Source organism: Danio rerio, chromosome 1 (genome assembly GCF_052040795.2).
Source record: "Danio rerio strain M-AB ecotype USA chromosome 1, GRCz13ab, whole genome shotgun sequence".
Lineage (NCBI taxonomy): Eukaryota > Metazoa > Chordata > Actinopteri > Cypriniformes > Danionidae > Danio > Danio rerio.
This window is the reverse complement of record NC_141021.1, coordinates 55,866,878-55,881,640: the sequence shown is the minus strand read 5'-3', so window position 1 is coordinate 55,881,640 and position 14,763 is coordinate 55,866,878. Positions and strand designations below refer to the sequence as shown.

At 31.7% G+C, this 14,763-nt stretch overlaps 1 protein-coding gene and 1 long non-coding RNA gene across 2 annotated transcripts in view; one reads left to right on the top strand and one right to left on the bottom strand.

Moving 5' to 3' along the window:
• LOC147847018 (uncharacterized) overlaps nt 1-14,763 on the top strand; it is a 919,394-nt gene that overhangs the window by 523,427 nt on the left and 381,204 nt on the right. The window lies entirely within an intron of this gene.
• tbc1d9 (TBC1 domain family, member 9 (with GRAM domain)) overlaps nt 1-14,763 on the bottom strand; it is a 43,825-nt gene that overhangs the window by 16,899 nt on the left and 12,163 nt on the right. The window contains exons 2-9 of the mRNA XM_087237805.1: nt 13,838-13,948; nt 9,702-9,820; nt 7,942-8,170; nt 6,650-6,911; nt 5,069-5,276; nt 4,666-4,872; nt 4,021-4,194; nt 1,589-1,739 (exon numbers count right to left, since the gene is read on the bottom strand). Coding sequence (XP_087093931.1) covers nt 1,589-1,739; nt 4,021-4,194; nt 4,666-4,872; nt 5,069-5,276; nt 6,650-6,911; nt 7,942-8,170; nt 9,702-9,820; nt 13,838-13,948 — 1,461 coding nt within the window. The remainder of the gene's footprint in view (nt 1-1,588; nt 1,740-4,020; nt 4,195-4,665; nt 4,873-5,068; nt 5,277-6,649; nt 6,912-7,941; nt 8,171-9,701; nt 9,821-13,837; nt 13,949-14,763) is intronic.

Genomic DNA, 14,763 nt, shown 5'->3' with positions numbered 1-14,763 from the left:
TTTGTGTTTGTGGTAAAAAAGAACAATAAAACAGAGTTAAGCCACTTCCTACATACAAATGTCTACTGAAGTGGCTGACTTCACTGCTATTTACATCTTGTTAAATACATCTATTTATTCAGAACTTTAGAAAATACACACAATTTGAAAAGCAACACCACAGAAAATGATGTTAACGTTTATAATATGTTAACATCTTCTTGAATTACAGTGTATACAGAATGTAGCAGATTAGAAAATACAGTTTGCAATTGATATTTTCGCTCGGACCTTAAAATGAATTTTGAAACTTGTTTATCTGACTTAATTATATATTTTTCACTATTATTTACTCATTTTATAATAATAAAAATATCAACATCTGACAGCTTAACACACATTATGGTATATACAAAGCATATTCCTTCTGGTTCTTATTTTCATTTCATTTGCATTTAAAAAAAATGGAATTTCTTTAACTTATTTTTTTTTATTATTAATTTCTCTCTGTGGTTAATTTTTAACTTAGATTGCAATTGATTTCTTTTTTGTTTATATTAATTACAATATTTTTTCTTTGTGGTTAATCATTAACATTAATTACCTTTAATTAATTTTTTATTAATTTTAATAATTTCTTTCTATATTTCATTTTAACCATATTCATTGCAATTATTTATTCATTTTTTATTCCTTTTAATATTTTACAATTAACTAATTAATTTATTTTAATTTTAATTATTATTTTCTCTGTGCTTAATTTTTTTACTTTTTAATTACAATTAATTTATTTTTTTTATTCATTTTTAATTGTAATTATTAATTTCTCTTTGTGGTTTATTATTAGCTTATTAATTACAACACATATATTTTATACATTTTAATATTTTAAATTATTAATAATTTCTCCGTTGTTAACTTATATTAATTACAATAAATGAATAAATTAATGTCTTTATTTTAATTTGAATTATTATTAATCTTTCTCTGTGGTTGGTGTTTTTTAGCATGTCTAACATTTTTTTCTCAAGAATTTAATGTATATTTAGTTAATAAAAGTATAATTAGTTTAACACTTTTTCCTTTTGTGATACTGATTACATAGATGTATTGAATGCTTTTGCTGTTATTTATGTAGAATAAGCACTGATCGGTCAATCCTTTGACTGATGACAAATGCAATTTTAAAATTTAATAAAAACAATTATTATTATTATTACCCAAATGTAATATTTTAATGTCCAATATTATTATTATTATTATTATTATTATTATTATTATTATTGCAATATTTATTATTCTGGACAATTACTGAGTGCTTAAAACACATTATGACAAGACTCAAAACACAACATTATCTGGGTGATGTTTTGTTTTCTCAGCTTGTTTTCTTTAGCCTCAACCAAATGTCAAATACATTTATAACAAACCAATTGTATCACATGGCCTTTGAGGTCAGCAACTCAAGACACGAGCAGACAGAAGTGCACAAAACAAGCTCTGTCCTAAAAAAAAACTAGATTTTCTGCTTAGTTAAAAATAATGGCCTGAGTATCCAACTCAGCGTTTCTCAGTACCGTCCTGTCTGTGACCCAGTTGTGAGTTTCACCTGAAAACAGCAGCCAAAGCTCTCCTCTCATGTTCTCCGGGATGCCCTGCAGCACCAGGTCTTTGGTTTTGTCTGTTCGGTACATGCACACACCCTGACCGTATTCAGTGAAGTGATTCTTCCATGCTTGCTCCTTCAGAAACTCTTTAGCCTGAAAACAGGGTGAAAAGAGAGGATTTTAAGGACTTCAGAAATGCTGATGCAAAAAGCAGTCAGCCGTGAACCTCATCAGCTTTCAATGTAGTGCATTTGATGTATGAAATAGCTTTAGATTAGACCATCTTGTGAGAAGAATCATAAAAAACTAAGATACTCCTCTCTGAATGCAAAACATATGCGCCGCTCGGCAGGATGTACGTGCATTTTACCAGAGCGTGACTAAATGAACAGAAGCAAAGGATGTTTTGAAGAAAATGTCTTGGATAAGCAGGTTTTCAGGTTTGCTAACAGAAACGCTGCGTTTTTTCTTTTAAAAAGACAGTTCACCTGAAAATGAAAAATTATTCATAATTTACTCTCCTTCAAGTGGTTATAAACATTTATGAGTTTGAAGAAATTTTAAAGAAGCCTGTAACAATTATTAATAATAATAATAATTCCCTACATTTATATAGCACTTTTCTAGACACTCAAAGCGTTTTACACACATAGGGGGGAATCTTCTCATCCACAACCAGTGTGCAGCATTCACCTGGATGACAGGACGGCAGCCATATTGCAGCAGACCACACAACACCCACCAGCTGATTGGTGGAGAAGAGACAGAGTGATGAAGTCAATTAGGATATGGGGATGATTAGGAGGTCATAATGGACAGAGGCCAGTGGGCAAATTTAGCCTGGATCCGGGGTTAAACGCCTAATCTTTTTCAAAGGACATCCTGGGATTTTTTAACGACCACAGAGAGTCAGGACCTCAGTTTAACATCTCATCTGAAATTGACTTCCATAGTAGAAACACAAATACTATGAAAGTCAATGGTTACCGGTTTCAGACAATCTTTAAAATATCACCTTTTTTGTGTTCAACTCAAGAAAGAAACTCATGAAGGTTTAAACAAGTACAAGATGAGTTTATGATGACAGAATGTGTTCATTTGCGGGTGAACTATCACTTGAGTTTCACAAGGATAACTTCCAGTGTATTTGTGTCCTACTAAATCTCCTTAAACCACAACAACACAATAACGTATATTATTTTATTATCATTATTAAACCAGCTTTCAATTATGACTTGATGATGTGCAATCAAATTTTATTTTCAACACATCTTTACTTTTACATGAGATGCAAGTGTGTGTAAGCATCCAGTAGTTAAGTGTGTTGTGCATCTGTTGCTCAGAAAACTAACTATATATTAGGAGTTTAAACTAACAAGACTTTTGTTGTTGAAATCAAAACTAACAGTACTGATTTTGTTACCTCACAGTGTTAGTTTTGTGGTGAATTCATCTCTGTATGTAATTAAGAAAAAAAATTGTTTGCCCTTCTAATCTTCAATTAAAATCTGAAAATGCACTTCCTGTTTGTTTTCAGTTAAATTGTCAGATTGGCTGCGTCCGAAACCGCCTACTACTCAGTAGGTACTGCATTTGAATTTAAACGTACTACTCCGCCGTTAGAAAAGTACGTTCTATACAGTATGAACGTGTAAAGTATGAACTGAATTCGGACGTACTACATCCGCCATTTTGTCATGGTCACGTGACCTGCCTGCGTCAATTGCATCGCTTTACTCCCATTCATGAATTCGATTGCGGGGCATCATGGGATAGCGCAGCATGCATGGGATGCGCACTCTAGAATCTCGCCGGAAGTAGTAAGTCATCCGGGTACTTCTCGCATACTGTTTTTCGAATTCTATGAATTCGGACATACTATTCGGCTTGCATACTGATTTTAGCGTATTATATAGTATGGAAGTATGCAGTTTCGGACGCAGCCATTATGTCTGGTAGAAGTATTGGGCGTGGCTAACATACTTAACCACTCCCCTCCAGCAGTCGTTGACAACAAACAGAAATAGTAACGCGGAGGTGTCTGTTGTAATAACTATTCTAAAACCCATTTTCCAGATCTTTCTAAATGAAATGCCTACTTTACTACATCCAATCAGCTCACGACTGAAAAACCATGCCCCGCCCACTATTTTCTGATTCAATATTCCATTTCTCTAGTAACAAAAGAAAATACGGTTGCATCTTTCAGTTAATGCACAGTTTAAGCTGACAAGAGTTTTGTTTTTTTCCAGAGTAACGGAGAAACTTGCTGTAAAGGCTCCGCCCTCTTTTAGAAAAAAGAGGAGGGGAGCAGTGGCTGATTAGCATTTACAGAAATTTTATGGAAATTTGTGGCTTTTCATCGGTTTTCTCATAGATAATGAAGGGAAAAAGCTGCCAAGCTGTCATGTGATGATGAATGATGGTGTTGTACCAGTTTGGGGTTGAACTCCTCTGGCGATCGGCGGCGGTACATGGTCATCAGGGCTTGTGTGGCAGTGGGAACACGGTTGTCATTCAGATTAAACTGACGCTCACTTTCTCCCTCAGAGACCAAAGCACTGCGCTGAGGACTGCAGGACAACACACTGCCCTGCTGAGAGTACACCTGCGCACACGCACACACACCCGCACACACACACACAAAAAAAAAAAAAAAAAAAAAAAAAAAAGTCAAACATATGCACATTGGATTAAAAGAAATTGCTCAAAAAATAACAATATTGATATATAAATATTTTGTTTTATTTAAATGCTGTTCTTTGCTCTTTTATTTAAAATATAATAAGAAAAAATATATAATAGAAATCTACATCTTACATTATAAATAAGTTTATTCACTTTATCAATTGTACTTACACCAAACTTTTAATATCAGCATGTTTGATATTTTATTCTATGATGCACTATACAGTATCATTGTTCATATTAGTATCTGACAATATATGCTTATTTTAATATTGTAATCAACTCATTAGGCTATGATTTATTCCTGAGTTTATGAATCTGTGGGAGTTTTTCCATCCTGTACCGGCCAAAATTTCTATATGGATTCATCCCTGTATATTACTGTGCCCACCTCGTCATCTGAGCTGCTGAGGCTGCCTGTGATTTCCCGTTCAAAGTAGATCTTGGAAGTGGTTTGCTGCAGGAAGTCTGAGATCCGCTGCACCAGGAAGTCCCGGTCCTTGAGGTTGGCAAACAAGAAGGTCATTTTGTTTTTGGTACTGATTGACAAGGGGCTCGGAAGGACGTTGGAGCTATCAGCTTTCTCTACGATGGTCACCTAGTGAAAAGAGAGAGCATTGGTTGCAAAGATGCAACTGAAACAGTCTTACATCCACAATACTTATAAAAAAACAAATGATCAACTTTGAACAGGATTTTATCATTTAGGATGTGACTGAATTTTGAAATAATGTAGAATAAATAAATGTATGTGTGTGTGTGTGTGTGTATTCAGTGTATTCTGGTGATCAGACCTCTCGCAGTGGGATGATCAGACTGCAGACAGTCTCCTCTTTACTGGTGAAGCAGATGTAATTAGTGGACACAAACATCTGGCCGAGGATGTGCATCTTGTTGAAGGGCGTCCAGAGCGTGCAGTCTGTGTGTCCGTCCAATTTCTCATCCTTCGGGAGGCGGAAAAGAGCCCGATATCGTTCGCTTTTAGCCCTGGCATCCAAGTCCCTAAAGTTACAAACAAATATGACACTAGAAAAATGCTGCTATGAAGTTTCCCTTCTAAACTGAGACTGTACAGTACTGTCTCTTTAAGTGTCAAACTGCTGGAGCGGAGCCGTCAGACAACTCTTATATAATCCTCTTAGTTTGCTCAGCTTTTAAAGAGCTCTGAAGAAAAACTTTCCAATTTCACACAGCTCACAGATGGACATTTACTAAAAAAAGTCATATTTATAGTTCTATTTTGTGTTTCCACTACAATTTCTAAGGCAATTACTGTTGAAATCTGGCTTTCTATTGTGTAGTATTATCTTACTTAAATCTATGAGGAGTTTTTTGAATGATCGATAATGAAAAATGTTATATCACAGTAGGGATTAGGTTGATCACTTTATGAATTATATTTAAAAACAATATTGTACAGTAAAGCAAAATATCACTATTTCTAATAAATTATGTTTTACAAGAGAAATTCCATCAATAGTTTTACAACTGATTGATAATGACAAAAATGCTCCTCTTTAGCTCGTAATAATAACATTTCTTAATGAATGCATCTCACAGTAAGGGTTTATTTTGCTATAATCATATTGAAAATACAAATACATTTTAAAAAAAAATGAAACTGAGCAACAGGTTAAAAAAATTGTTAATTTAGTTAATCAAAATATAAAAGGAACTAATAAATGTAAAAAATAAGGCTGTATTATCTATTTGTCTATAAATACTATACATATAAATACAGAAATAAATATACACATATTGCATTAAAATCACTACTAATCATGTAAATTTTCCTTTACTTTTTACAATAATTTAACTTTTATTGTGATAGGATAGTGGAGGACAGACAGGAAAGCATTGGGAGCAGAGAGAGGGAAAGGATCGGAATAGGACCTCGAGCTGGGAATCAATCTCTGGTTGCCGTAAGCATCATGGTGCTATAGGTCAGCGCACTTAACCACTTATTTTTCCCCTTTTAAAATCCATTTAATTAAATACAATGATTATGTACAGTGCCCCGGAAGTGCAAAACAAAGAAGCTCAAGACAAATTTACATTTTGGAAAACATTTTCACCCATCATAAGACACAATTACATAGGAAAAACGATTTTACAGAGGACGAAACAAATTTACATTTACAAATTTACAAAAATGTACAAAAAAAATTAACCAGACTTAAACGTAATTAAGTCTACTAATAAGCGTCCATCACACGTGCACGCACGCACAAACATGCAAACAAATGGACACTCACAGATGGACACAAACGCTCATGGACATGCAAACACACAATTACGCACACAAACAGACAAGCACGCAAAAACACATGCACGCACCAACACAAACACTCACTCACCCACTCGCTCACACTCACCTCTTGAGGGCAGACACTTTCTTGGGTGATTTCTTCTTGAGTTTGGGCAGGGAGCGGTCTTGCTCGAAGCCTTTGTTGTCCAGCAGCTGCCTCATGGCGATGTTGGCCAGCTGCTCCATCAGCTTGAAGGTCTCGTTGATGTTCAGGAAGACGGAGAACACATGTTCACTGCAGCGAGTGCTCACACGCACCATATCCGGCAGCAGGAGGGTGGCGCTCTTCTCCAGCTGAGTCACATCTGCCCAGCGGACCACCAGCTTCACTGAAAAACATCAGTCAGGATTATTAGCACTCCTGTATATTTTTCCCCCAAAATTCTGTTTTACGGAAAGAATTTCTTTTTTTAACACATTTCTAAACATTAAAGTTTTAATAACTCATTTCTAATAATAATTTTAAATAATATTTTTGCCATGACGAGATGATATTGAACTAGATATTGTTCAATATTATTACAATTTATAAGGCACAAAATTATCAAAAAAATAATAAAATAATAATAATGACTAAAATTTGTATTATTACTTGTTGTTTATTAGACACTTTAGTATACAAAGTTGAACTAAATAAAAAAATGTAATAATTAAACATGTTCTGTATATTTAAACATATAGTTATAAGTAATTTGAGATGCTCAATTCATTTCATTTCTATGGTCACAGGCATTTAATTTCGAAAGTATATATTCATATTGTATTATTTATTGGCGTTTTGTGTCTCATCTAAATTGTTTAATATAATAGATCAATTATATTAATACTTGTTGCACTGCCTTGAATTTAGGCCAATTTATGTAATACATTCCAACAAAAGTGGCATCATTTATTTTATTTGTTTTTAATGTGAAAATTCAAGTAAAATATGACCAGGATATGTTCTTAACAGCTCATTTGTACATTGAATGACCATTAGAGGCAATGGACCAATGAGAAAAAAACGTTCAATTATCAATTATACAATTTGATTCTTTCAAAGCAGCTGTTATAAACAGGAATATAAAAGTGAGAATGTTGCGAAATTCATCAACTATGAAACAACAGCTTTGTACAATCGATGCAGTTTTTTCGAATAATAATCTTCAAGCAAGTTTAGCACAAATGAAACGAAAAACTATTAAAAAAGTATTGTATCATAAATTTTAGTGTTGATTCAGTTTAGATCAATAACAGTACCAAGTGCATCATTTTAAAACATTCAAACACAATCATGGAGTAGCTCATAGCATGTTATAGTTAAGTAAAATGGTAGCAAACAGATGCAAACCATGTTTTGACTCTTTTTCACATTCTCACCTTCTTTTCCGAGCAGGTATGAGTAGAAGCATATATGATTGATGCTGAGGTAAAGCCAGCCCTGCCGTGGCACCTTCCCCTTCCAGTAGCTGCAGGAGTAATAGTTGACCAGCTTCTCCTCCTCCGGCATCACGAACAGCTTGCGAAACTTAGCGATGGCCTCCTTGAACTTGTCTGTGTCGTCGTCTTCTTTGATGTCATGGCTTTTGTTGTATTCGGCTATAATGCCCTGCACACAAACAAATCAAGTCAAGCCTTATTATCATGTGTGGACATACAGAGGGACGAAATGTCATGTAGGACAACAAGGCTACAAACATTAATCATTAATACAAACACAACACTGGACATAAGAGTCTTTAAAAAAAACTATGCAAAACTAACATATACTAAATGTAACTATACACATAATACATACAGATGGACATGTTTAAGCACTAACAGTCCTGATGCATTTCAAGAGAATTTAATAAACAATCTAGTGTGATAAAAAAATCTGGAAAAGTCATCATCATGTTGAAAACAAAATAACGTGAATTTTCTTTTTCAAATATTTCCAACTTTTTTTTTATAATGAAGATTATTTATTATTATTATTTTATTATTATAAGGCTGTCTGAAATACTAGATTCTGATTGGCCAGTCGTGATATTCCAAGGTTACGTTTTTTCGAGTTATGAACAACCACTAAATAACGCAAGCTCATCCAGTAACTCCAAATCACCTTAAGCGTCAGTGAAAATGTTTAGATTAGGGCTGAACAATATATCGTTTGAGCATCAATATAGCAATGTCTGTATCTGCAACAGTCACTTTGCAGGATTACATGGTTTATCAAAAATTAAAAGATGAAGATATTATTAAATATTATATTATTATTATTTATACAATAAGGACCAGGGTATTTTACATCTGATTGTTTTAATAACTTAATAATCTAATTTATTTTTGCTTGCAACTTATCATTTTTGCAGACCCACTGCACAGAAAAAGACTTGATCATCCCAGTCAATCTAAATTGAAGAAATCTTTCCAAATAGAGCTATTCAAATCACTGGGTAAAATTAAATTTATATTGCAAAATATATTGCAGCAAAGCAAAATATTGCAATGTCAGATTTTTCTAATAGCGTGCAGCACTAGTTCAGATCCATATTTTTACATCCACGTTTACACCACTGTTTTTGACTGTTTGGCATCATCTAGTGTCTGAATAATGTGCAGGTTAATATATACCCCTTCAGCTGTTTCTGTCAGTTTTGCATCTAAGAATTAATAAACTATTACAGTTCAGAACAATTTTTTAAGTCTAATCTTCATATTTTGTGGCAAGTAGTCATGTAAAGTGGGATAGAGTACATTCTGGACAGTTTTTGCTGAATAAAGCACAATATTTTACTATTTACTTTGCAAGACACTAACTAAAGTGTAATTTAAAGGATTAACTAGACAATTTATGAGAACAAGGAGAGTCATTAAACAGTGGTTTGTTATAATATTAAAATATTATATACTAATAATACTGGCCTTGGCAGTTTATTCTCCAGAGAAACAACATAATTTCACAGAAAAGCTAATATGTTTGTCTTCAACTGTGTATCTAAATAAATAATCAACATTTTTGACTTGAATTATAGACTCTTTACACAAAGTAATTGCTTTGGACTCGCCAGTGTTTTTTTTTTTTCAAAATATGAGTGACATACTTGAAAAGTGATCATTGAAACAGCATCTAAACCAGTGTGGAGTCTGTGTCAGACCTGTATTTTGCCCTTGACGAAGGTGGTGATGTCGTTCTCATTTTCAAAGATGGACAGAGTTTGCAGCAGGTTCTGCTCCAGCCATTCCCAATTCTCTGTGATCTCCTTTCGAGAACTCCCTGTCCGGACAAACACACAGAAAACACTCTAATAACAAATAACCCTAATCCATGGCTTTGATCTGCAGAGCTTGATTTGTTTGCAGGAGTGAAGAGCAGATGGGGTCAGCTTCTTCATTTCATTAGCGGTGTATTAGCACAGCTCTGCTCAGGCCTCTATCAAACTCATTACTGGCAAGCAAACGGATTCATTAAGAGAGTTTGGAGTCAAGTGGCCTGCAATTAGGCAGAGATGGAAATACATTATTTCATTTTTGTAATTGATCCAAACAGCATTGGCAGTTTAACCAGAAATCAGATTGTCACAAAACAATTACAAGAGGAAGGTTTCTACATTTAATTATATATATATATATATATATATATATATATATATATATATATATATATATATATATATATATATATATATATATATTATATAAAATATAATATATAGAAATATAATATTTAGTAGTATTATTATTAGTGCTGGGCAAAAATGTATTGCGATTATCGCATCCAAAATAAAAGTTTGTTTCTGCATTATAAAATAACATAATATAAATTATGTAATTTTAATACACACAACTACATAAAAATGTTTTTGTTGCATAGATATTTAAATTTATATATAATTTGTATTATACATTTATGTATTTTATATCTAAATATAAAAAAAATATTTTCTCAAATATATGCATGCATTAGTGCATTTATATATAAATAATAAAAATACACAGATCACACACAAAAACAAACTTCTGTTTCAGATGCGATTAATTTTTGCCCAGCAATACTATTGTGATACATAAATATATTATGTAGTATTGTACACACATTAGGTATTTATAATCCTGAGCATTTTATTATTTTAAATTATTATTTTAATAAAATATTAAGGATCTAAAAGCCTAAATGTAACATTTTTGTGTGTGGTAATGTCTGACAACTAACTATTAATATCCAAATATACTTCAAATATGATGACAGAAACAAATTAGGAAGAAATCTTCTGTACAATGTCTAATGATTATAATATATAATAATAATAATAATAATAATAACAATAATAATAAACCACTAAAATTAATTGTTATACTGCCTTAAATTATATTAATATTTAATTATTAAAAATATACAATTTCATCATGATTGTCTGACAATAAACAATTATTATTATGTTGTTTATTTACATATTCATGTTTATTATTATGAACACATGTATGTTCTATTAGTAGCCACTATTACATTAATTTACTTTTTTTCTAACATTTAACAGAAACAAAATACTTATCAATTATTAACATTTGAACAAATATAAAATATATATAATAAAAACATTCCAATAAATATGAGTACTGTTGCGTTGTTCTTTATAATCTCTTACAATCAACAATCAATTACTAAAATTACACTTAAATATTTCATATTTATAATATTTGATATATTAATATGAACTATTATGTGTATTTAGTGGTTAATAATTTTTAAAAGCAATGTATTGTGAACACAGTCTAATAATAATGTCCAGAATGTGTGTTTGACAAAGGAAGCAGTGAATGCAGAGTCATGCTGAAGTCTCAGCCTGAACACATGCATCATCTCTGGCCTTAAATAAAGACATTTAGCAAATGGCCTGCGGTGAGAGAAGAAACAGCTTGTGAAATATGAAGCAGCTCCGCAAACCAGATTAGCAGAGAATCAGAGCACTCCGAGCTCCTCTGGGAAGGCAGATCTCCTTCATCCCTCACACTCATACACTTCAGGCTACAGACGCACCATACTGAGAGACTCCACACACCATATTCATACATTCATCCCACATTCAACTTTATCATCTGTTTACTAACATCTGACTATTTTCTGCTCGGGATTTAACAAAAAACAAAACATAAATCACTCCACAAAATGCAACAACATTTTTTAAATTTGATACATTTTAAACCAATACTTGAAGACTGAAGACTGCACACTGTGTTTTAATGCATTTGCATTAATAAAGTAAATATTTTTTAAATATTATTTAAGCCTACTAGCTAATTTAAAATTATGAAGTTTAAGGCAAAATTATAAAAAAATATTAATTTAAATATTTCCCTAAGTGCTGTTTAATGGAAAGATCCTAAAACACATTTTTTTAAAAGTTACTAAAATGCCATTTAAAGGCTTTTGTCCATGTTAATTAACCTACATAGGGAAGTTATTGGACAACAATGATTGTTCTGTAGCCAATTGAAAAATATATAATATATCATCATTTATAATAATATAACCCACAGCCGTTTTTACAGTATAAAAATAAATAAATAAATAAATAAAAATAAAATCTGCAATACTAAAAATATCTATTGTCTCAAGAAGAAAAATATAATAGAATATACCGTGAAAACTGTCCTTGGTATGTTATACATTACTTGGGAAATAATAATAAATCAAATACAATTTTACAAGATTAAGGCAATGTTTTTTTATATTAAACTGTATTAGGATTTACATTTAAATGAAAAATAAAGCGAAAAAATTATCATTACTAGTTTAAAAATGTTTTAATGTTTATTTTTTTATATAAGAGACAAAGTATCAGTTTTTACTGTTATTGCTACTACTGAAACAATGTTATTAGGAAACAACATGCTTGTTTGTGCTTTTTCACATTAATAATACTGCAAAACATATCATCCAGTCCATATATTTTGTATTAATGTACACACATTAAGTATTGATAATACTAAGTTTTTTATTATTATTTTATAATATTATTTTATTAAAATATTAAGGATTTAAAAGCCTTAATGTAATATTTGTGTGTGTGGTAATGTCTGACAACTAACTATTAATATCCAAATGTACTATAAATATTATGACAACAGTGCTTTGTTCTGTAGCCAATTGGGAAAAAAATGTATTAAACTAATAATATTTACCACATATAATAATATTCACCATAGTAATTAATTCATTTTAAACATGAATAAATAAATAAATAAATAAATAAATAAATAAATAAATAAATAAATAAATAAATAAATAAATAGCCACATTAATACAAATTACTTTCTCCAGAAGATAAATGTAATAGAATATACTGTGGAAATGTCCTTGCTATGCTAAACATTACACAAGATAAAGGCCAATACATTAATATTCACCAGCATTTAGATTTACATTTAAAATAAAAAATAAAGTTCAAGTGGTTGAAAAAAAAACATCACTACGAATTTAAACGTTTTAGGATAATGATATATATTTTTATATATAATGACCAAAAAGTGTCAGACTTTCTTTTATTGAAACTGTGCTATTATGAAACAACATGCTTGTTTGTGCTTCTTCACATAACAAATACTGCAAAACACATCAACCGTCTAATGTTTACACAAAATCCATCTACCATGCTAGTGTTGTAACACTCACATGGTGTGTAGTTTCATACAGTAAGTGCTCTTAAAGGGACAGTTCACCCAAAAATGAATATTCTGTCATCATTTACTCACCCTTTACTTCAGGGGTGGCCAACCCTGTTCCTGTAGAGCCACTTTCCTGCAGATTTCAGTTGCTACCCATATCAAACACACCTGAACCAATTAATAAGGACCTGAATACCACGTGATACCACCCTGCTTTACTTCATTCAAACTTTTATGAATTTCTGGAGGAGTTGTATACAAAATAAGATATATTGAGGAAAGCTAAAACCCGCAGACTTCAGCAATATCTGTTTTTCCTACTATGGAAGTCAATGGTGACCGGTTTTGAGCTTTCTTTAAAATATCCTCTTTAGTGTTTAACAAAAGAAAAAAACTGAAACTTATAAAGGTTTTGAATCACTTGAGGGAGAGTAAACAGTGAGCAAATGTTGATTTTTGGGTGGACGATCCCCTTAAAAGGCATCAGCATTGATTCTGCCCTGAGCTTTAGAATGGCCTGAGCTGATCTCTAAAAGCCTCTGTTTACCAAGTGCACATTGATTTCAGTCTCCAGTGTGAGCTAATGTACAGCGCGGGCCTCGGGGAGCAGGCGGAAGTGCTGTTTTACCGTGAGCGATGGTCCAGTAGACCAGGGAATCAGGAGTCTGGTAGAGGATTCGGTACGGGGCCACACGGGCACTGGAGTCAAGCACAACGTCAAGGGTCCCAACCAGCAGTCCTGAGGAATAACAGATGAGCACACAGTCAGAAGGAGGATCATGCAAAAAATACGGAGGATTCAGGAGCCTTGAACAGGCTAAAGTGACAGTACTTCAAATATACTATACAATAATAAAATTATTAATTAATTAAATATAATAATAATAATAATAATAATAATAACAATAATAATAATAATTATTATTATTATTATTATTATTATTATGCAATAATTATTTAAAATTATTGTATTAAATGATTTCATGAAATATTTTAAGTTTATAAATTCCAGCTATTCAAGATCAAATAATTAAAAAGTTAAACAGTCGATAATAAAGACTCAACAGACTATTTCCAGAATTCTGTGTAACTATTTGAAATATTATTTATATATTGTTTATTGTATTTATTTATTAGAAAAAATTATAAACGTTCATACATTATTTAATAATTTCAATTATTAGCATTTTTTGCAAAAAGTACAAATAAAATGTAAAAGAAAAACCATATATACATATACACAAACAAAGTACATATAAACTGTGCACAACATACACGAGTACACCAGGGCATATACAGAACTTCTTAAGTTGAATTTTATACCTTTTACTACTTTTTTTTTTTAATACCTTAAAAAAAATTTATACTAGCAAATTTTGGAATAAAGGTCTGCACTCAACACAAATTGACAATTTATCTAAAAAAATGGGCTCGAAAATGTAATACCTCGTCAGATGATGTTTATTACTTTTTAATGCCCTTAATTTTGGCAAATTTCTTTTACTACATTTTACAAGCCCGCGGACACCCTGTACAACACCTTTAAAATTAATA